This window comes from Thunnus albacares, chromosome 22 (assembly GCF_914725855.1).
Source record: "Thunnus albacares chromosome 22, fThuAlb1.1, whole genome shotgun sequence".
Taxonomy (NCBI): Eukaryota; Metazoa; Chordata; class Actinopteri; order Scombriformes; family Scombridae; genus Thunnus; species Thunnus albacares.
The window spans coordinates 22,484,573-22,510,105 of record NC_058127.1 but is presented as its reverse complement, the minus strand read 5'-3'; the positions used below and the strand labels follow the sequence as shown (position 1 = coordinate 22,510,105).

Here is a 25,533-nt window from a genome sequence, read left to right as displayed (position 1 = left end):
CAGCTGGGTTACAACTGAAACATCTGCTCTCATATTGGCAGTGTAGAGAAGGCTGCAGTGCTCAACTGGAGATCGCTTGGAGCTTTTGGTTTGGAATAAAATAATATTTAAAGGAAACAAATAGTTTAACAAGAGCTTCTCAATTTTTGGACATGGTAACAGAATCTCTAAATCTTAAGTTTTTATTTGTATTAATCTTGGAACTACATTTTCTCCAACTGCTACAGATGCTCATGCTACTAATCTTAGAACTACTAATGCTATGCGATTTCATTCAAATTGATTGATACAGTATGTTTTTCACATATTTTGGGGGCTTTTTTCCCTTTGTGTCTCCTCTCTTGAGGCACAGTGAGTCAGCAGCTATGTTTATGTACCTGTACTCCCTAAGTCTCACACTTAGGACCCTTTGTTGTTGTGATCCGCTGAGTCAGTAGAGAGCTACAAGAACAAGCTCAATGTTCTGGCCTTTGTCTGGCCTTAGGTCTAGAGAGACTGGACCAGCAGCCACCTCTGACCACTCTGTATCCCCAGTGCACAAGCTAACAATGACCTCAGAAACAAGTCGGTCAGGACTTTGGCAGTGATCCACACCAAGGACAGCACTGCATTGTGGAAAAGTCATCTTCATTACTCTTACTACTGCTTTAGAAACCCTGGAATTCAGATATGGCATTTTTTCTAGCTAAACTGTTATTGTTATAGGAGATCAACCAACAATGGCAAACTATTAAGTATAAAAGATTTAATTGAACTAATATGATGTCAACAGTGTTTGGCTTCTCTGGTGTATGGTAAGGAATAACATTCTGAATTTGATTATAAGAGAATTAGATAAGTAGTCACAATTGTTTTTGATGTATTCCTGTAATATCAGCAAGGGAATACACAGATTTGCAACAGCCCCAGGTACAGGTATACTATTATTTGTCAAAAACATCCACCCTTCCAAAACTGGTCAATTACTACTACTCAGCTCCCTGGCACATCCAATCATTAACTAATATTAGCATCCATTTCGGGTGCCTGCAGGAGTCAATATGATAGCTTAATGCAGTTTTAAACTGTGTTTGAAGCGAAGTAATTGTGGTGTATAACTGTAGGCAGGTAATAAGGCTGGTTGGCAGAGGTAGCCGTGTTAGGAATCGAGGGAGAAAAAAAAAAAAGCTGGATCAGTGCCGCATCGAGTCGGCCAGTGCAGCCCTTAGGGAAATCAAGTCTGTGCTCTCCAATGCTCAGTACGCCATTGAGACGTGGTGGAAAGGTGTGTGTATGTGTGTGTGTGTGTGTATGTGTGTGGGGGGGTTCAGGGTAGGGTGTGTGAAAGGGGGAAATGCTATAGCCTAAATCCACTGTTATACTCAGGATTAACTGCTTGACACTGGAGCCATGCAGCCTGAGACATGGTGACGAACTGCGCACAGCAGAGGTAAAAACATAACAAATGCAAGATTGATGAGGCAAAAGCCAATGAGGGCGGGGTGTCGCTGAGATTAGCCACACTGACAATAACATTAGAGGAGAGATACCTCCCTCATGCAGGTTTTATGGGGCAATAGAGAGGATATACAGAGGACAGAGGCTCAGACTGTAAAGACTGCCCAGAGCTGGAAGAATATGGGTGTGGTTATTGGTGTATATCAGGGAATAACAGCCACAGAAAAATGCACCAAGTTGCTGTTTTGGTGTCTTTTTACTGAAGAATCTCTGCAAGTGTCAGACTTGTGTGTAATAAAGCCAATGAGGGAAACAGGTCCAATTTATGGCTGTTAATAAAAAACAGAAAAAGGCAGAGAGGCTATTTAAAACAGAGAAGCAAGGTGGTGTGTAAAAATGTACTTACATACTGTGAGACGTATCAAAGATCACTTGAAAACAACGTTTGTACCTTTCTAAGTAATAATTAGCACAATGTATTTTCAGTGTCTGAATCATTTAAAAAATGTGTTTTTTTTTCACTGTCTTTAAGTGAAAAATAGAAATTAAGTACAACACACCCTGGGTGTCAAGCCACGAACTGTTACTTTTGAAATGGAGAGTTACAAATAACTTTGACTATTCTTTGACTTACCATCGCAGCCTCGTTCCACCTGGCCCACCCTGTGGAGGGCATCTGCGATCAGGTCGGGGAGTCTCCCATTCAGGTCCACAGAGGCCAGACAGCCCTGGTACCCATCCCGGGACGCAATCAGCTTGGGCAGATTGCTGTACATGGTCTTTGTCACGCCACCGATGTACAGCTCTCCTGTAAAACAGACATAGAAACCACTCATGAGAAATTGAATTGTAATAATGTACAATTGCCTGTAGACAATATTCATCACTTACACCACACACTTATGTGTGAAAATAATCTGTGACATTTAGGGATGCACGATATTATCGGCACATCATCGGAATCGTCCGATAAAAGCTCTAAATTGAAATATCGTCATCGACCATTTCTGCCAATTATGAGAGGCCAATTTGTTGCCATCTCCTCCCTTGCCTGACTGTGCTTCCCTCCACGGACTGTTCCACCCTGAAGACCTAAACGCACTGGGAGCGGTAACTGATGCGCGTCAATTGATGCTCCTATGGCGCACTGCAAGCGTCAGAGTTGAAATTCTAACACCACAGAACCAACACAAATTTGTCATTTTGTCCTCGTATTAAACGCTAGTTGGATGTAATGAATGAATGAAAAGGAGAAATGCAGAGGAGGAAAATGAAACTGAAACTAAGAGCGTCAGTGTCCACAGTAAATTATTTGTTGACTGTTTGATGGTTATTTATTTGTGCATTAAAACGTGACTGCTGTGAAATAATCAGAATATAACGTTTTACTTCTCTCATTCGGCGATTTTGTTCTCACTACTGCTGGCTCTCCTTGCTCGACCACCGCCGCGCTGTCTCTCTCGCTTGCTCGCAAGTGCTCAGCTGACTTGCGCTATCTCTCTCTTTTTCGCCTGCAGAGAAAACAGCTTTGGGTGCTGGGTCCTCATTTGACGCTTCAAAAATCAAAACAAGGTAGGAGTAGGCGCGTCAAGGCAGTTAGACGCGCGTCATAGCGCTTCTGGTGCGTGTTCGGCCATTGAAAACAATTCGTGTAATTCAAAACATGCGCGTCACACGCTTCCAGTGCATTTAGGCCTTGACGGTCCCGGTACTTCCTCCGCAGGCTCCACTTCACTCAGGCTGCCCGTCAGACCCGCTGCTTCTTCCCACTTTAACTTTAACTTGAATAACAAACCGGGGCTCGGTGCTCTGTTTGGATCCACATGCAGAATCGGGGCTAACGTTAGCTGGGAGGCTAGCAGAGGCTAGCTGGCTATGCTTCCCCCCGGCCATGCTGCAGCTAAAGCTCCGCTAGCCTCTCAGCTAACATTCGGCTGCATAGATAGGAAACACCTTGGCTGACAGGATGTACCCATGGATGTATTATAAGAGCTGAATACTGGACTAAAAATGGCGCCCATTCAGTCCTATAGGAATTGCTCGCCTGGCGCATACGCCAAAAAAGTTTCTAGCTTCCGCGTTGTGCGGCCCACTGAATGTGCGCAGTAGTGTTTCCCCCGCTGGCCCCGCCCACAAGCTCCTGCTCGGCCCACGGACTTTACATTGTGATGACGTTTTTTTTCTCGGCTCGAGGAAAGTTTTTCAAACATAAAACCTCCATGGATCAAAAGTTCATAACAGAAAGAGTCATAATTGACATTGTTTGCAGTTCGAGGTGTCCTGTCAACAGTTTTACAGGCATCTCTTTTACAATGGTGGTCTATAGGGAAAATCCTTTTTGGGCCGCAGGGGGATTTTTCGCTGCAATATCGCGAGTGGCCACTAGGAAAAATTGGCTGCATAGCTGAGCAGTGGCGCCCTATCCAGCTCTTACTATACATCCATGGATGTACCACTCTGTTTGGAAAAAAAATCTTTTTGGTTTATAACGGCACTTGGCAACCGGTGTATTAGGTGCATTACCGCTACCTTCTGCTCCAGAGTGTGGACCAGAGATTAAATCCTACACATTAATCCTGTCTGTCTAATGAATTCAATGAAAACTACTGCTCCACCCACTTGGAAGGTTGATTAAAGTTTTAAGGCTTCCTAAATTCTTCCTTCATATATTGTCTTTTTTGATCATACATACAATCTATGCTTGCATGCATAATAGTCTCCTCAGCCATCTGGAAACAAATATGTGCATATATCGGCATCGGCAATTGGCCACAATGAGTTGGAAATATCAGCATATTGGATATCGGCAAAAAATCCAATATCCTGCATTCCTAGTGACATGTTATACTAAACACATTGTGTATAAATATAAAAAGAGAGAGATTAAACATACTCAAACAACATTAATATACATATCAGTGTTAGGGAGGCAAAGATAAAACAGCCTATTAGTAAGATATTGACATCACAAGTTCAACATCAAAACAAACAGAAATTAAAATGTCAGGGTAAGGAAGCAGAAAAAAGGGCTTGAGCTACTAGTCTTTTTCTATTTTTTAATATATTCTACAATCCCTATTGTAATTAATCCTTTTATTGTTGTTGTTGTTGCTTCAACCAGCAAAATATTTAAAATGCTCCACTGTAAATGGACAATTGCTGGACAGCTACAAAAAACTACAGCTGTATTTGTAGTATCATCATCTTAGAAATGGGTTATGGATGGGTGGATACATCTGCCTCAAACCCAGGTTTGATTCCCAATTCTAATATTCTGGTCCTGTCTGACCACAACCAAACATGCATGTCTAAATTGAGTCCTAGCTAATTTTCATGACATAATTCTTGTACACTGAAATTGCAGCCACAACACATAATGTGCTTTTCATAGTTTGTGCTTTTTACTCATTGTACTGTATATGGTTTTGTAAACAGAAACCTAATTGTGCAAATACAATGTTTTCAGTCTTTCGTGACCCATCAAAGATCTTTAACATTCACAGAATTCTACAAAGGAAGCAGAGAACTGAATGTTGTTGGATATACATATACACACACACACATATATATAAGATGCCATATTCTGCCTTTGTATAATAAGGCACACTCATGTATAAAAAATTTCTTTTCAAACATGCAAATAACATGAACTTTATTGTAGTCTGTTAAGAAGAGAAGAGTGTAGATCAGCAAGGGAGCAAGGCCAACATAATTAAATAATTAAGTCCATTACTATTATATACAGCACACTGGACTGTCTGTGCTTGTTTTGTTCTAACTTCCTGATTAATCTGTTAAATGTCAAATGACTCCTCAGAATTGTTGTTGTTAAAGGCCAAATGAGACCCGTGTGTGTTCAGTACTTTAGGTACATTTGAATCTCAGACTGTGCCTCTAGAGTATAGTGTGCTGCTGATAAATTGTGAAGGTGTGTTATACTGGATGCGGGTAGCAGACAGTAAACACTACAGTCACCAAGAGACAGAGGACTGACATTTTAAAGACAGGTAGTGTGAATGTTGGGAGGAAAGCCTCCCTAAGAGACATCCCCTGACATAATGCTTGTCATTACAGAGTCGCCAAGAAAACGTTCTGATAATTACATGATTCAAAGAAGTAGCTTACAGTTGACATGTATAGATTGTACAGCATCAAGCTAAAGCATTGGAAATGACACTGGATGCTTAGAAAGATTTATTATGTGAGCCTGTCCATATACTGAATCCTTCCGGGAGGAGAACAGAACGTACCCAGCAGCATTTTCTCATGAAGGGAGCAGAATTTGTGAATCAGCAAGAAGCAAGAAGATAAAGCTGAATTTTGGGATATCTCAGCGCTCAAGTACAATTAAGGTCTCTTTACATTACAACATAAAAGAAAATATCCATCCACTTTTAAGCCCAATTATCTCCCTCTCTTTTCCTCTCTCAGCCCCTCTGTTCTGTAGAGTTGTGCAGAAAATGCCAAGTAAAATTATGAAAAACACAAAGAGGCCTTTGATGTAAGTGCATAAGAATAAACACGGTTTGAAATGCTTCAGGCATTTCTCGTCATCAAAACTCCTACTTTACACTTTATATTTAAGTAGGCATAAAATGAACAACCAGAAAAGATAGGGCCTTCAGAAAACTATCCCACTTAGAAAAAACTGAAAAAGTATATTTTACCAGCTGAAAACCAGAACTTTCAACTTTAGCACTCTGAGAAGCAATGAGCCAAGAGGTCAATTATATGTGGACTTTGTGTAATGGAATGAGTCAATGATGTTTGCCAACTTCTCTCTAGAATTAATGAGTACTTGACACTTCATATTTCCCAGCTGGGGCTCCCGGGCGTTATAATCAATAAAATGAATTCATTAGCTGTCCGACTGAGTGATGTCCTGAAATCGCGGCTGTAAGAACCATTTAGCAAATATGAAATTATCGGTATAGAGTTCATCTCAAAAGAGCAAACAGCACATTTCCTGCAGAAGTCAACAGTATGTTTGAGATTCCACTGGCTGACTGCATAACTGGAATAGACAAGAAAAGAGGGGGGCTGCGCCAGATGTACTATAAAAATTAGTCATGCAAGTTTTGTTTTCTTTCAGTGGCGTAAAGACTACAGAAGATGAATAAATATGCAACACACATACACACTCCCACTAAAAGAACTGGGCTCTCATTGTGTTTAGTTTGGAGTTGGATACTTTAATTTGAATTACAGATTTCTTCGGGTAAAGTTTGACTTCCTTTTTTGGGCCATGAACAGTTTGTTCCACAGCATACATTACAGCGTATCCACCTTGTTTTTAAATGCGACATAGCTGCAGTATCGCACTGTTTACTGCAAAAGTACCAGTTCCTAACATCTAAAAGCTGCAAGCAGCCAAGTTAGCATGTGAGAAATTCACAATGTCATACCAAGCACTGATCCAAGTAGTGCTACATGCATAATTCATGCAGAGTGACCCAACAGCAACTTTTTATAAACTATTTCTTTTCTATTTTTACTGTAGAACACTTTTATTTAACATGTAAATGAGCATGAAGCTACATTTACAATTTTTATATTTGTTCAAAGAAACTATTCCTTATTGAAGGAGGTTGGTTTTTCCACACTTATATAAGTAACACCTAAAACATTAATGTGAAATGCTGACACATCTTTAGGTCACATCTATTAGTTGCTTATATGCTCTGGGTTATCAAATTTGTTTTATACAACTAAGAAATTAAATAAAGTTTGAATGTCTATACAACTTGTTTCTTGTCATTTACTCAGTAATGTGGGTAAGACCGATATTTGAGCGTGCCACAAGATGTGTTATTGCTACTTACACAACTTGATTTGCTTTTTTGGCTTACAGTTTTTGGGACTGCTCTGGAGTAGGTAAGTTAGAATGATGAGTAACCATTTTCCCAGCCAGAAACTGTGTCCTGGTCTGGCTCTGCTGTCCCAGCAGTGATGAATGCTTGTGCAGCTCAAGAGCTCAGAGCAATCCACAAGATGGGACCAATTATAGCCTCCCAGACATCGCAGAGACCACCACCTCCACATCTCTACGGTTACCATAATGACCTCTCAGGGGCTAGTGTGAGGAGTTGGGATGCTATGATACGGGGCCCTTGAAAGACTCTGACAGCACAATTGGAAGAGCATACTAACTTAACATTTACACTGGACAATCAGAGTTTTCAGAGATTTTTTAAAGTGAAATATAGATCTCTGTGATGATGGTTTCATTTGTCTTCCATGATGTGAAAACCTCATATATCTAGTTTTGCAAAACCAAAATTTTGATCTATGAGTCATCTGAGAGATGGGTGGATGACCTTAAGACTCATGACAGCCATTCACAACTTGATCTTTAATATCTAGCAAACAGGAGCACTGACTGGAGAATATTAGTAATTTTCTTGATATCTTTCTTAGAGGTGCAATGTTAAATCATTTGGCTGTGTTATACATGTATTATTTGGTCAGAAGAACTAGCTACTTCCAAAATTGAAAACCTTATAGCTCCAATTTCACTGTTTTCATTATCTTTTGAGTTATCTGCAAGGGGAATACATTTCATGGGTGTAAGACCCATGACACCCATTCAACCATCCAAATAGTCTTTATTTTGTGTGTATTTTCCATAGTCAAATAATTGAGATGGGGATTTTTTATTGTGTAAGTTTACTTTTTTGGAGATATAGTGTTTAAATTCAATAGCACTGTTAAGCTATTCATTTTATTTGGTCAGTACATCTTGTCAACTCAAGATAAGACCTGTATTTCATCCTTGCCTGTAATTGGCTCCCAAGTGGAGTGATGGTATTGCAGTCTTTGCCCACATCTAGAAATACTGTGATATATATTATTTACCACATATCCATCATTAAGAATATAAGTTTGACAATGAGATTAAGTCATGAATACACAATGCCTGGTCTCATCTCATACAATACTCAGTTTCCTCTCGCCAATTCCCTAGTGAACACAAACCCGACCATTAACTTTCATTAAATGCTCTATTAAGACTCTCTGCCTCCCTCTCTTGAGTCCTCACTCTCTCCTCTCTGTTGTTTGTGTTGCTTTGCTCTCATGCTGGCTCTAATTGACAAAGATTGAATGATGAGAGACACTAAAACACACACACACACACACATATGCTGTAGGCTGTGCAAATGAATGACTTTTAGGCGGTGGCAGTGTGTGTTAAAGGCAGGGCTGGGACAATGGCAGCCAGCAGGAAGACGCAGGGAATCTGTGGTTGCTAATTACAGAGGCGCTCTGATCTGCAAAGATGCCACAACAAGACGATTGGTGTAGAGAATAAATGTTGACGCTGCTTGCGAGTTAATTGCAGATGCTAAAAAAAAAGTTGTATAATTACGTTGTGTGTTGTGTCACTGTGCTTTGGATGTGTGTGTATCTGAAGACAAATGGTATAGCAAGAGGTGTTTTGAATTCTGTAAGGAAAAAAACAAAAGATTGAAGCAAAGTAAAGCTGTAATTATTTGATACTGCAGTGACATGTTTTCACTAACAGGTGCATGCTGGCTCTCGTTCAGTTCTATTGTAACCGCAGGTGGTGCAATACATTTTCAAAGTGTCTTTATCCCTCCCTCTCTAATTCTATGAATGTAGGCAGCTAAGTGATAGGAAACAAGCTGTAATTGGAAACAGTGACTGAAAATGCAATGTTAAACAATTACAATGCAGTAAAATTTACTGTGTTTGCAAATGTTTTGCATGCTGTCACCACAATCAAGCTTTATTCATATCAAAATTTGAGCAATGACTCATCAATATTCAAGTCTTTCTTTGCTCATGTCTAAGAATGTTTAGGCAAGGGCAAAAGAACCTGTGATACACAAGTACTACTTAAGCATGAAACTGAGCGACTAATGTTTGACTGTGTTCGTCATGCATTAATTACTGTTTTTAAAATGCAGTACGTGTTTACATGCCTAAAATTACTCATTGAAATTAAGTCTTTCACCACATTTTAACACAGACAAACAGAGCAAGATGGGGAGGGGGGGGGTTCTTACAAGCTATTGTAAGAACCCGGCTTGCTCTTACAAGAACCTTGTGGGAACAAGCTATTGTGATTGGCCCATTATTGCTTCTTGATCAACAAACAATCTGTCTAGCCTTGAATACTTTGATAGCAAAGATAACATTCCTGCAGGTGCCTGAAAACTGTTTATAAGAAATATATACCATGTGTTGAGCATATCCCCTGTGTCTCCAATGTCGCTATCCAACTCCACACAAGCTCCACTTATGTTCTGGATCCCATCCCATCCAATCTTGTCAAGGACCACCTCCCTGCTATCTCCTCACTCATCACAGAAATCATTAACTCCTCCTTAAGCTCTGGTTCAGTCCCCCCAAACACTCAAACTGGCTGCTGTCACCCCCATCCTCGAAAAACCTGGACTCAACCCCAATATTTTAAGCAATTTCAGCCCATCTCCAATCTCCCCTTCCTGTCAAAAATACTGGAACGTGTTGTTGCCTTCCAACTTAAAGCCCACCTCATCTCCCAAGACCTGTTTGAACCATTTCAATCCGGTTTCCGCTCACAGCACAGCACTCAAACAGCCCTCCTCAAAGTCAACCTCCTCTCCTCAGACTGGTCACTTTAGCATCCTCATCCTCCTCGACCTCACTGCAGCTTTCGACACTATCAACCACACCATTCTTCTCAACCGCCTTGAATCCTCCCTTAACATCAATGGTATTGCCCTCTTCCTGGCTAAGGTCATATCTCACAGACAACAGACAACAGTTCATCAACATCAACAACTGCACCCCCTCCACTGCTCTGTAGCAAGGGGTTCCCCAGGGCTCGGTGTTTGGTCCTCTCCTGTTCATCCTCTACATGCTCCCCCTTGGTAACATCATACATCGTCATGGTCTCCAGCTCCACATCTCCACTAAATCCATCACCACTGAAAGTCACTCCACCCTGACCAACTGCCTCACTGAAATTAAATTATGGATGCAAGCAACTTCCTCAAACTAAACTGTGATAAATCAGACACAATCATCATCGGTCCCAAATCCCTCACCAAAACCATTCACAACTTCTGCCTCACCATTGATAACTCCACTCTGTCTCCCTCCCCACACATCCACAAGCTGGGAGTCATTTTTGACAGCAACCTCTCCTTTGAACACCACACAAAACAAATCACCCGAACTCCCTTTTTCCACCTAAAAAACATAGCTCATCTCCACCCATCACTCTTCTTCTCTGCTGCCGAAATCCATGCTTTCATAACATCCAGAATTGACTACTGCAACAGCATTCTTTATGGCACATCATCGAAATCCCTAAGTAAACTCCAGTACATCCAGAATTCTGCTGCTCACCTGCTCACCCAGCCCCACTCCTGTGACCACAACATCCCTGTCCTCCAGAACCTTCACTGGTTCCCTATCCCACTACAGATCCAACTCAAAGTCCTTCTCCTCACTCACAAAGCCCTCAATAACCAGGCCCTTCACTGCCCTGACCCCTCCTACCTCATCAACCTACACCACCACCACATTACCTCCCACAGCCTTCGCTCCTCTGATGCCAACCTCCTGTCTCCACCGTTCAGGACCAAGCACAGGACCTGGGGTGACAGAGCCTTCTCCATAGCTGCCCCCTCCCTCCGGAACTCTCTCCCCAAACACATCCAAGACTACATTGATCTGTCCATGTTCAAATCACTAATCAAAACTCCCCTTTTCAGAACTGCTTTTAATTTGTGATTAACAAAGTGTGTCATATGTTTTTGGTTGGTTGTTTTCTATGATCATTTTAACTTGTGTAAATTGTCTTTGTACCCTGAAAAGTGCTCTATAAATAAAATGTATAATTATTATTAATATATACAGTTTGATTCACAACAGGCTATTAGTGGATATACTACTTCAAAGGCAAATAAAAAAAGAAAAACTGATTCGCTGGAAGGTGTCAGTCAAAATTCTTTATCCGGACATGTAAAACATGGTTCCAGTTTAACCACACTTCATAATCAGGACACCGAGTATATAAAAGGTAAAAATAATAATAAATATAGCTGCATGTGGCAATTCGCAGGTTCAAACTTTTTTGCACTCAACAGAAGGAAGCAGCTCAATCGGCCAAAATTAAAGCTGCAAGCAGCAACAAGCAGGTGTCAGTCTTCACAAAGATGAACAAAGTCACTTCAGTTAGTTTGATTCTGTTCAAAGAAGTGAGTGAGACCAATCACACACTTGTTTCATCATCAGAAAGCCTGCAGCATTTCAATAATTGCACACTCAAAGTTCTGCCATTTGTTCCCCCTTTATTGGATGTGAACCAAACTTGGTGTGTAGGTTCAGGATATAGTGCAAGATATCTCCAGTGAGTTTAATCAGGATTGCTCGAGGGCATCTTGAGCTATGAGCAAATATGTGATAGGCCATGCCTATTTGCACCAATCAATATGGCACTTCAGATTTCAGTTAATATTTGACCCCAGAGCATGCACAGCAAAATTGGTGAAATTCTGTTTATTGGGTTTTGAGGTACATGTTTTCAGGATTTGTGGCACTCCCTTTGAGTTAGGCTCAAAATGCGTTGGTAGACCTATTACACTACATGTTCTGAAGATACCTACCAAGATTTATGATGAATTTCCTGCTAAACTCCGAACTTTGCGAAGATATTTTGATTGATGGTGGCCATGTTTTAGGACCGATCTTGCTCGCTTATAATACATATGTGTATCTCAGTCCCACAATGCTGTATACCCAATTTGGTGTTGATAGAGTCAAAATCAAAAAAGTTCTATTCACATTACCAGTTTATGCAAATTGGCAAAAAATCCATCGTGGCGGACTATTATGGTCCAAGAGGCTTTTTTGTAGAGCACATTGAGGTGGACTTGTGTGTGAAATTTCGAGTCAATCAGACTTACAGTGTAAGGGGCATTAATTACAGTGCCACCATCTGCCCAATTGGGCTCATGTTTCTCGGGAAGCACCGTGTCTATGCAATTACATGTAAACCCTTCGATGCCAAGCTTTACAGCATACAGTATATAAAGTCTCTTAGCTGCTCTATAATCATTTAGGGCACTGCCTGTTGTATTAACATTATACAAGCTGCAAACGCAAATTTCCCCTCAAGGATGTATATCTACATTAGAGGGAAAATAATTAATTTCTGCTAAAACAAAAATAGAGAACTTTTCAATAACCCAACACAACACAAATCAGTTGGTATACATGTCCTTGAGAGGGCTCTGAATACGTGCCAGTGCTTGCTTATGACACTCGTTGAAAGATTGTATAGTGATAGGCATCATTACACACTTTTCATGCTTCCATTCTCCATCTATGAAATGTCACTCCGTATTCTGTGTCCTTTCGCTTTGCCTTGGCTGCGCTCTCTCCTTTCAATTGCACTTCAGTTTTTCTTACTTTGCTCAGTCACTATCTTTTACTTTCCATTTCCCCATATTTGTCTTCATCTCCCTGCCCTTTCATTCTCCACCCTCGCTTTTGTGTGCTTCCAATACCCTCACTTTGTCTATCTTTATCTGTCCCTCTTTCTTCCATTTACTTTACATGATATCTGTCCCAGATGACATTACAGGTCATATGTATCAGTTTTTTATTAGTATAATGTACATTGCACCTGTTAAAACGAGCAGATGTTAAATGTCCACAGACTGCACTTTTGAAATGATGATGTCTTCAGGTGACAATCTGAACATGAGTTAGGGACTGACTGTGGGCTCAGAACATTTCTGATATTTAAGATACTACATCTAAATCAGTTTGATCTCAGTGAAGGAATCCCAGATGTGATCAGACAATGTACCCAAATCCTGCAGTACAATCCCAATGACTGCTGTCACAGCATCCTAGCAGTTATTCTATTATTCACGGTCCATGGAGCAGTTCCAGGATTTCACTGCAATCGGTCTTTGCTATTCAAAGGAATAGGAGACTTATTCACACCTACAAATTAAATCTCTATAATTCTGTAAAAGTTACTTTCATAAAATGTATAAAGGTGGAATTTCCTTTTGATTTTTGCACAAAACGTAAATGTCCCACTGTTTTGTCATGATATGTCTGTTTTCAAGTGGACTCTAATGATGGCTACCATTGTTGTTGTGAGAAATCATATATTAATGGATGACAGCAGGCTTTCCTCTTTCAACCTTTTTTTCTTCCTCTTTCTAAGATGATGGAAAATGGGACTTGTGAGTGTGTAAAAAACAAAATGACCCATGACAATATCCCATTCATCAGGGGGAATTATTACTACTCAGGTCTCTGCCAGGAGAGTAGAGGCCAACCAATCAGGCCTCCTTCTAAATCACCCCACAATAGAATGTGATAAATGTATTTTTAACTGTTAATCTCTTGTGTAATTTTGAAAATCAAACTTCATAGGGTGAAGGGACAGTTTGAAAGGTTATATAACCAAAACAGTAGAAGATCAATGTCACTTACTGCCTCTATAGTATTAGTCAGTTTCCAATATTTCTTACCTACCCTGTTTTATTTCCCCTCCTTTGTGTTACCTTTTACCATTATCACAAACATTCTTTTGTACATTAATAAAATGTTTGTCTGCACTAATCGTTCTGTTTTTATTTTTCTTTTTAAATGGCCTTTTTTTCCTGTCCATTCTTCCTTCAGTAAAGAGGCTTTCTACATTTAACGTGACAGTTATTGAAAAAAAAAGACATTTTTTTTCTTGGTCTATCTGTCTGGATAGAGGTTAGATACAGCATTATGAAAACAGACAGAGTAGAGGGTTTCATTTCCATCCTGTTTTCCGTCTGTCTTTGGTTTGCATAGAGCAGAAAGCAGAAATTAATTTTGAAAAAAAAAAAAGTTGTGACATTTTTAATCAATTGTTATATGTGTTTTACATATAAGAAGTGGACATATCCTACAACACTATGACTGCAACGAGTAAACATTCTTCACTAAAAGAGAATCTGACATAATATATTTTCACATTAAGGCTGTAACCAATGGTTGTTTTTATTATTGATTAGTCTGTTGATTATTTTATATGTATTGATTTTATAGTAAAAATTTTTGTTGGTTCATTTTTAAGCTATCAACTGTTCAATTAAGGGACTTACCATTTCAGCACTATTTTATTACATTGTCAGTCTTTTTTTCATTTAGGGATGGGATATTTTTATATTGAGGCATTTTTTATACGTCTGCACTGAGGTTGTAGAGAGCATTGAGCACAGATTTTACACATGTGCACACCTGTGCAGACAGACACACGATTAGACTCTGTAGACTCTGTAGAGGTGCTGTCTCTATCTCCACTCCAGCTATGGTGGAGAAGCTGGCTATTGATGGAGAGAAGAGATGAAGCAGGAGAAAGGAGAAGAGAGGATGGGAAAACAGCCAAAGCTCTGAGTAATGCCATAGTAAATTGTAATGTAAGACAGGTCAGTGGGAGAAAAAAACCTAAAACACACTGCTCTATTGCAGCACTCAAGCTACCTAGTCCATCATTTATTGAAAGAGCACTGACACTGAGTGGAAAAATAGCGGGGCTAGAGAAGGACATGGGAGGGAAATGAATAAAAAGGAAACAAAAAAGAATCTGGAGGGGAAGGTGAGGCTTTATAGGACTAAGTGATTGACGTATATATTTAGGTTGATTTATATTGACTATATACGACTTGACATGAAATATGATGTTGCCATATTGACTTAGAAACAACATTCAATTAACTACACAACACATAAGTGTAAAAAAGAGGTGGTGTGGGAAAAAACAGTTATTTAACGCATGTGTTTATCTGATGATGTAGGTTCAATAACTGGCTTTAAAAGTTGTAATCTATTTTGGTCTGTGACGATGGTGATTCAGTGTTGATTGATTCATTTTAATTGTTCAGAATAGTTGTTGTTGATTGAAAACGTTAATAATGAGGATGATGAGAACAGTGATTATGGCAATATCACTGACTGTGCTGAGGATGATTATGACAAATTAATGGAAAGTGCAGATAAACTCAACATCTATCCCAAATTGCTTCCACTGTCTTCACTTTCCTACAGTGAAACTTCCCCTTCAAGAGGCTGAAGTAACTGCTTGAGACATTCATACTATCTGACATGAGGTGCTAATCCAGTTATGCTGCATGTGATTTGTTTAGTTATTATGCAAATGGATTCAGTGTCAGCTTTGGCAGATCTTCATTACAAAGCCTCCTCCCTCTCTGTCATTTGCAATCCTACACCAGGTGCAAACTGAAGCAGTGTTAAAGAGGAAATTGAATAAAGGACACATGTTATAAATCCTGTAAAGGTACCAAAACTTATACCCAAAAGCTCAGTTTGCTCTTCCATACAACATCAGATTTCAACCCAAACCTTACTTCTGCACCTAAATCATGATTCATGTTCTACAAACTACAGTAACACACTAAAAAAAAAAAAACTCTGGAACACTGGTAATTTTATGTATGAAAACAAAATAATCCATCTTAACAATATGACACTATGGAGCAGCCTGATTAGTTCCAAGATACTGACACTTGTTTCAAGAGAAATCATCAAACAAGTACAAAGAACTACAGTATATTGGTCACATGAGGAATTATTTTATTTATTATTATTGAAAAAGAGGTTCACAATTTTGGTCTATCTTAGGACAATATTGACAGGCCCATATTTGAATTTCAACAGTTTTTAGACTGTATTATTCTTGTTCATACTGACATGATCCCTTCCTAATACTACTAGTCCAATGTAAGTGACGTGGAACAAAACCCACAGCCCTCGTTCTATGTAAAAATTAATTCTAGTTCAGATTAAGTTCATAAGGGGCTTCAACAGTCTGAAGTAGCTAGTAAGTTACAATCTTTTTGAATAAAATTCCTGCTTTGTGTTACTATCCCTCTACTGCAGAGAATCACTGTCTGGGGGAAATAAAAAGAGGGAATTTTGTACTAAAGAGACAAACTTTGAAAGATCCCCACTTGATTTGATTAATTTGGACTGCTTAAGCCTCATATCAGCTTCAATCAACTTTATTCATTTTTGCATGTAAAGAAGACTGTGAATTTTGTCCCAATCACTTACACTGGAGACGCACTAGGAAGGAATTTCTTCACAGCCAGTATGGACATATGGAGTGATCACAGCGATTAATAACTTTAAATGTGGCTATGTGAGCAATGTTTTGAGTTAGACTTCAAAATTATGAACCTATAAGATTTTTTCTCTGGGTCTGCTATGCAGTTACTGAAGCCAAGAAAAGCCAAAGTTTATGGAGCCAGGTGAGTATGATGGGCTGAGACACTTTCCAATGAAGTAAACATGCCCCACACTTTCTTTAAGCCTTAATATCTTTGTCATGAGAGACTACTCATGAATATGCCAAAACACACAGTAGAGGTGAAATTAGCTGTGGGACCATAGCTAGTAGAGAAAACAGACTCTTTTTGTATTTAAAGAGAAACGGAGTATTTGTCCAATAAATTCAACACATTAGGAGCAGCAGCTTGAAACACCTGCACAATAGTTTCAGCATTCAGCTGGATTAATCTCCGCTTACCATAGACATTTGAGATTGCTTTCCAAAACTGTTGGCTTAATAAAACCTTGAAGCATGTTAACACTTGAACCCCTTAAAGCTAACAGTATACTCTTCTAAGGATTACAAGGACAAGAACATTTCTGAAAAAAAATTATGGGATCAGTGCTATACAGACAAACAGTTGCAGTATTTTGCCTCTCGCTTCATAATATTTGTGTCGCTATTTCCATGGTGGTTGAAGCAGAAATGAAAAGGATTTCAATTTCCAATTCTGGACAATAAATTTCTTCAGTATGATCACACCTCTGTCTTGTCCTTCACTTAATGGATCTGTACAGTCCTCTTGTTACTGTTGCCCCAGAGATGCTGATTTTAAAGGCTATTCATTGTGATGTGACATTATAGAGGAAGGCGATAATAAGAAGCAAAGAGAAGGGAGAAGAGAAATGTATTCTTCTCACATAATGGACTAGATCCTGGCATTATGGTAATGTCATTTCCTCTCCACACAATGTAATGGAAGGACAGGAAAACCCTCAGGATGTAACAATGTATGTATCGTCAGAGGACGAATAGATTGTGTTTTATGTCCATCCTGACAAAGGTTCAGTTTGAATAGGTGGATATGTTAATGCATTGGTGTCAGTGTACTCAAGACAGGGGATGGGCATGCACAGTGTTAGTGACAATGTACTGCTCATGGTGAGTAACTGCAGCAAATCAGTGTTGCCCTAACAATAGTATTTTCAAGGCCAAATCCTGAACAGATGAAAAAAGAGGAAAAAATATGCATTTTCTAGATCGTGTAAAACTCATACAGCAGCTGTATCCAACCCACTCTCACATGAAAACATGTAATAGCTACGTTGGTCCACAGTGCAAAACGAATTAGTTTCACAATTATGGCTCTAAATCTGTGAGATGCCTACATTTTTCCGGCCTATTCTTTTCTATTGGTCTGTGTCCACATCACGTGACTGTCAAGTTCAAACAAGCTCAAACAAAAAAATGGCTACCATTCCTTTTATTCTCAGTGGAAAATGCAATATTTTAAAATAATTTTGGCATAAAAATGTGTTTTGATAACATTTCTAGCAAGAAATGTGCATTATGTTTTCATAATCTTCGCTCTGTGAATGTCTATGATGTTTAGTTTGTCACTTATTACAAAGATTTTTGCAGGCTTTCTGTCATTGCTATGGTGGTTGCTATTAACGCTGCTATCACTGAAACCACGCAGTTGCATGTTGTTTGCATCATTGTCTTTGCGTTGTGCTGTCATCTGAGCTGTTATGTTATTTGTGTTGTTTTGCGAAACTGTTTGATGATGATATTTCAATAAAAAAAGGTAGATTTTAGAGTGCCGAAGGGATGAATTGAATTTGAAATCCAGAATTTGAAGCTTTGCGATTGTCTGACTGGCAGACCCGCAAGGAAGTATTTTCCTCACTGTCCCATGTTAACGTTTCTACATTTTTTATTGAAAGATCATCAAACAGTTACATAAAATAACACAAATGACATGACAGCTCAGATAACTGCACAACATAAAGACAATAATTCAGCAGTGTCCATAGCAACAACTATAGCAACAATAGAAAGCCTGCAAGAATCTTCATAATAACTGACCAACTAAACATTGTATACATTCACTGAACAAAGATTATTAAAATAAAATGCACATCTATTGCTAAAAATGTTATCAAAACAAATTGCACTTTCCACTGAGAATAAAGGGAATGGCAGCCATTTGTTGTGTTTGAGCAGACAGAAATTTGACAGTCATGTGATGAGGATGCAGGCCAATAGAAAAGAAAAGGCCAAAAAATGGAGACATCTAACAATTTTATAGCCATTATTATGAAACTAATACATTTTGTGCTGTGTACCAACGTAGCTATTACATGTTTTGATGTGAGACTGGATTGCTGTGTCAGGGTTTCAAGAGGTTAGAGCCATGTTCCTTTCATCCAAGAAGGTGAGTACAATCACCCTTTTTACAAAATATCCCCTGTTATGTCCCTGAGCAAGCCACTGAGCAAGCCAATCCCTTCCAGCTCAAGGGCTGCTGTACTGTTGCTCATCCCGATTCTCTTATGGAGAAGGGTAGCATGAGAAAAATACCTCTTGAAGAGAGGGCTAGCAGGTGAAAATGACCCATAGGTGATTAGTATGACATTAACAGTATGTTCGAAGTATTTTGTGATCTGGCTCATGAGTGACAGTAATATGACCACTGCTATCAGTGGCCAGTGAACCAAAGTTGTGTTGAAAATAGACTTGAGCCTGGTGAAGAGCTTGATTGCCAGTCAGTTTACATTCTAGCCACCCCCTTTGATCATGAGTTTAGGATAGTTACTTAAAGAATGACATTATATAAACTAATGACTAAAATGAGTATCCTTAGCAAGATATCGAGGCTCATTGGGTCAGGAGGGGACAAGAAGTCAGACATCCAGAAAAAGCTCAAAGTGGAACTGGTGGTCTGACACATTGGAAGGAGCCAGTTGAGGTAGTATGTGATTATGTAGGTATTCCTGTAGAGTGGAAAAACCTGCTGAAGATGCAGTACTTGTTTGAGGGATTACATATCCCATCTAACCTAAGAATGCATCAAGCTCTCCAAAGGAAGAGGAGGGCAGGAGAATGTCTGAGCTCATTTTCTTATCCTGCTGCCACTGTGACCCTGACCCAAATAACCAGAGAGAAGGCTGGTTATTGGTGGATGGAGGAAACCCACCACAGAGGAGTTGAGGAAATTGTATTCTGACCATTGAGGGCCACTAGTCAGTGTGCTTATGATTTTATGGTTGGACAATTTGGACACTAGCAAAGGTGTGGGCTGATGGTCACTACTATGTAAAGGCTTAATTTTAGTCACTGATCAGAATGTGCCCACCCCCAGTAATTAAGTAAGGATCTGGTCATCTTAACATCTGGAGTGTTAGACACAGGGGGTCAGATATCCTTAAGGCACCTGGAGTCTTAACCAATTCTGTTTGGAGACACATAATGTAGCTGGTAAAGCGGAAAATGAAAACGTCTGCACACCATGAAAAGCTCTCTATTCAAAGAGGCCGTATACTTGCTATGTGAGTCTGTAATCTAGATCTATATAATGCACTCCACCGAGCTGCCTGTGACCAAGGCACTTAACCGCCAGCTTCACTACTGAAGTTGTTTACTGGTTATATACACTCACCGGCCACTTCATTAGGTACACCTGTGCAATCTAATGCAATCCAATACAACAGCTTTGCCATAAATTCTACATTTACGAAGCTTATACATTTTTCAGTTTTTGTTGACATTGTAAGAAAGGTGATAATTCTACTAAATGTTTATTATTGAGGTCGTAGTGGGTGGTGATGGTGTATTGGAGTGGATTATATTGAATGATGTTCCTAATATCTTGTCCACCCCATTAACATACATGAGAAGGAGTATTACCTATGGGCTGAAGGTTTATATAGACATCCACATATCAGTAACAGAATTCCCCTCATTCCATCACAACTTTATCAACTGTTCTTCCATTCAATATCCTGATTGTAATTTTCCTACCATGGTGCTGGCACTGTCCACCATTTGCACTTAAGTTAGATGGCAGTTTACAAAAATCAAAGAATAAGTATTATGGTGCTGAATGTGTTGCCTTTCTTTGTTGGGGTTGTAATGAAAAAACTAGGGCAATCTGCATTACTAGAATTATCAAGACAGCACAGCACTTTGTTTACCTATTTGTAAATTCAAACACCTACTTGAAGTGTCATCATAATAACCCCAAATTTACCAAGTATTTCTGCTGCAAAAACTCTTAACAGGTCTTATGCTCGAAAATTCTGTCAGATGTAGACCTATTAACACATTTTCAGGGATATGGTCAAAGGGAAGGGATTTCTAATATATTACAACTTTTAAGCAATAATACAAAGAGTGCCTGCTCAAATTTGATAATTACTCTGCAGCCGAAAATTATTTTTGTACAAGAAACACTGATCATCGTCAAGCCTTTCGATTTTGTGTGACAGAAAAACTTGAAAATACAGGAAGCACTCAACTTCATTTAATTTTTTTTTCCTTTGGGACAGCCTGTACTGTCCATTGTGGAAATTACAGCTTTATCACTTGGAGAGTGTACAGCCTTGGTGGGGATGGGGGAAAGACAATGGCTAGAATTAGTGTTGTACCTGGTCTGCTATGAGGAATGCAGAGGTTTTGGTATTGTGGCAGGATTAGTGACAAGCTTAGCTTGGTTTGTCAGACACTGATATTAACCAGAAAGAAGAAGAAAGAAAAGCTTTGGGGTGATCAAACGGCTAATCTCAATTTTACCGCCAGCAAGAGCAGAGCTCATTAAAATGTGTGTACCTGTTTGTCTTTTTCTCCTCCTCTCTTTCCTTTGCCAAACCTCTCCTCCATACTGTGTTTCAATTTGTTCAGCTTTTGTTGAAAAATGGAACACATTCAATGTCATCTCTTTACAATTCTACACAAGTATGCCTCATTAGCAAACATCTTCAAAAAGAAGGGACAGGCGTTGTCTGAATATGGTATGCCAAATTATTCCTCCTCCTTGCATCTACTCAACCTGAAAAACTCTTAATAATAATTATTATATTGTTGTTGTTATTCCTATTTCCTATCACTGTATGTAATAGTGGCATTGATATCACAGTAAAGCAGGGTATTCTCCTCAGAGAAATGGATGTTACTTCAACTTCAGCTTTACAGGGGGCAATAATACAAGATGCAATCAGAACAGGACTACAAGACCATGCAATCACTAAAACATGCAGTCATCTGTTTTGTTTGCGTGACTATCTTTGATAATTTATTGCTCTAGTTTTAAGAATTTGCATGTCACTGTTGTGGCCAAGGAAAGATCAATCACTAATTTCCACCATAAATAATTCTTCACAAACTTTAAACAACATTACTGAGATTTGAATTTGTAATGCCATTATAAGTTCAGTACAGTACATTTTGGTGCTGCTATATTAATAATGCAACAATTAATTTGTTTGAACTTCTACAGATGCTTGCATTTCTTGCCCTGTGCTATGCGACAGTATTGCTGTTAACTGCTAAATGATGTTACAGGATAAGGTGAAGGACATACAGTATATCCTCATAGTTAGTCAGAGAATATTCACTAATTATTATTATTAAGTGTTCTTGGTTTTAGGTGCTATGTTTAGCACTAATTAATTAATGATCAATATATCATTGTTAAATTAATTGTGATACCTTGGCATAATTAGCATTAACAAATGGAAACAATTAGCCTCTGTCCACCCCAAGAGGTATTACTGGTGCAAATGTTCCTTAAAATGAAGACACATGATAAAGTCCCCATGACTTCCTGTCACACAGAGGATGCTACTAATTGTTCTGTTTGTTCCCTAGAGGGGGCTGCTTGTCTTCTGGGTGAACATGGAAATTATTAATGTTACAATGCCACAAGTAACACCTGGCAAGCATTAAAAAAATGAAACATATTTGTTTCATGCTGTTGTTAAGAGTTTGAACATTACAATTTTTCAATTTCACATAAATGTGAAAAAAAATTAACCAATGCCACATCAGGTTCATGTGGCAACATATCAGAAAGCACTACTGAAAAAGCCCTCACAATATGAAGCATCAAACACACTTTCCTGCTGTGGATGTGTTTAATGAAGGGAATCCCTTATTCACTGTTTGATTTATTCAGAGATAACAACAGTTACACTGCAACACCTAACAGATAATAGACAGATAATAGATAGATTCGTGGAATCAATGTGTTTATAAGGATTTATGACAGGTATGACCACTAATTTTAGCTTGGCAACTTAGAAAGCTTAGAAACTCTGTTTTAGATGCTCTATGACGGTCATTTTATTTCCTGTCAATTTGAATAGGGAAGAAGCTCTACCCTTACTGCCCTGGAAGTAACAGAGCATCCAAAGAATTTTTTTCTGACTGAAGTGAGAACAAACTGACCCGAACAAGTAGTTCTAGTTTGATAATGATGTACTATGCTTGTGAAACGTATATGGCAAGGGTCAGCAATTGGGTTCAACCATGGGCCAGATTTTCTCAGCACTGCTTGTTGGGAAGCCGACATTGCACAGGCGCGGTGAAAGCCACAAAATATGCTTTAAGTAGGTTTTGTTTGTTTATTTATTTTGATTAATTCAAGAATAACATTAATTTATAAAACATCAGCTTATGTTAAGACTCATTTGGCAAAAAAGGACTAAACATTAGCATATCTTCTGTGTTAAAATATGATTGATTTCTTTCCCACACACTATAAACAGTGGGCTGCTTCATTTATGGTTGAAGCACAGTGTTGTTATTGACACATATCTGTTCTCTGATAGGTACAAAACATAATTTGGCCTGTGTTATACATAATGGAAGTTCAGTAACAAGGTCATACTTATTGGAATTTACATTAGCCTTGTTTACATTGTTATGTACTGTAGATTAATGAGAAGTCATGTAAATAATTTGATGTAATCAATAGAAAGGAAAACTTCAGTTTTGGTTAGGCTCGCCAAATTTGGCTCACGAGCCACCATTTGCCGACCACTGGTACATAGACTAAGGAACACTTTTCTCTCCCTCCACTCTTTTTTTTATCATAATAACACAGTGAACAATGATTTTAGTCAGCTCTGACCTGTAGTCAGGTCTGCTGGTCATGATGTGTGTGATACTTGTCATGAAATAAACAAGCACAAATTTAAAGTTACAAAAATCTGCACTCACTGTTTGGTACTAAATAATGAAATTAGGGATGCACGATATTGGATTTTTTGCTGATATCCGATATGCCGATATTTTCAACTCATTGTGGCCGATTGCCAATGCCAATACCGATATATGCACATATTTTTTTCCAGATGGCTGAGGAGACTATTATGCATGCAAGCATAGATTGTACTAAGTATGATAAAGAAAGACAATATATGAAGGAAGAATTTAGGAAGCCTTAAAACTTTAATCAACCTGGTGGATCAGTGGGTGGAGTGGTAGAGTTTTCATTGAGTTCATTAGACAGACAGGATTAACGTGTAGGATTTAATCTCTGGTCCACACTCTGGAGCAGAAGGTAGCAGTAATGCACCTAATACGCTGGTTGCCAACTGCCGTTATAAACCAAAAAGATTTTTTTTCTAAACAGAGTGGTACATCCTGTCAGCCGAGGTGTTTCCTATCTGTGCAGCCGAACTTAGCAGCTCTTTGATGGACTGTTTCTGTTTCTCCCTGACGGTCCCGGTGCTTCGTCCGCAGGCTCCACTTCACTCAAGCTGCCCATCAGACCCACTGCTTCTTCCCTCTTAAACCTGAATAACAAACTGGGGCTCAGTGCTCTGGTTGGATCCACATGGAGAGCCGGGGCTAACGTTAGCTGAGAGGCTAGCGGAGCCTTAGCAGCAGCATGGCCGGAGGGAAGCACAGCCAGCTAGCCTGTGGAGGAAGCACCTGGACCGTCAGGGTGAAACAGTCCGTGGCAGGGAGCACAGTCAGGCGGCGGAGGAGAAGGCAATAAATCGGCCTTTCATAATCGGCAAAAATGGCCGATGCCGATATTTCATTTTGGAGCTTTTATCGGCCGATACCGATGACATGTTGATAATATCGTGCATCACTAAATGAAATCCTATTCAGTTTTTTTTTTGTTTGTTTTTTAAACTCCAATGGTATTACTAAATGACTGTTTTGTATTATCATACTTAACCTTCATATTGTTTTTAGCATATTTGATAAGTATCCTTTTAAACTGTGTTGCACTGTAGGATCAACGAGACCATTTCAGGGTAAACACATGGTAATAGCTTGCTATCACTGTGTTCTGCAGGTTGTCAACAGGAATGATAGAACTGTATTCCCTTTACGGTGTATGTTCAACATGTCTTCTTGTGAGACTTGTATTCACTATAAAAAACTAGATCCACTCAGCGCTATCCTTGGGGACTGTGTGTGTTGTTCCCTCACCATACTTTAGCTGACAAAGAGGGATGCCTTGAAGATTTTTTTGCCTGTCCAAAACAAAGAGAAGGAAGACAGAGAGCACAAAATCCATTTTCCCCATTTTCTCTGGGCAATTACACGAATAAAGCTTGGAGAATTGTTTTATTTTCTTTGAAATGCAGGCAGAAATGGTTTTAAAACAGAGCAAAGAGATTGTAAGAAATGGCTTATTGTTGCTATTTCTTCTGTGTTTGATTTGCAAAGCCTTGTGTCTGACTGCTGAACAGTCAGAAAAGCAAACATAGCATACTGTATGTGTCTATGTGTACACAGATGTAAGGGAAAGAAAATTCTGCCTATAATGTTTGGTAGAATATATGATTATGTATTTGTCAAGAGTCTTTCTCCAACTACACACATGTGTAGGTCTGGTGCTTTGCTGTAGTGTTGATGACACTACAGTGTTTGAGCTGTGTATGATATTTTGGCAGGGGAATTGTCACAGCAGAACTACAGAGCAAGGTTTGAATGTCCAATTAGACAAGGGAATTGAGGATAGAGACATCTTCCCCCTCCCATGAATGTCCTCT

At 39.1% G+C, this 25,533-nt stretch overlaps 1 protein-coding gene across 4 annotated transcripts in view; it reads right to left on the bottom strand.

Moving 5' to 3' along the window:
• nrxn2b (neurexin 2b) overlaps nucleotides 1-25,533 on the bottom strand; it is a 714,140-nt gene that overhangs the window by 295,983 nt on the left and 392,624 nt on the right. For all 4 annotated transcript variants that reach the window (XM_044341047.1, XM_044341046.1, XM_044341049.1 and 1 more), the window contains one exon: nucleotides 2,072-2,245. In XM_044341047.1, the coding sequence (XP_044196982.1) occupies nucleotides 2,072-2,245 (174 nt within the window). The remainder of the gene's footprint in view (nucleotides 1-2,071; nucleotides 2,246-25,533) is intronic.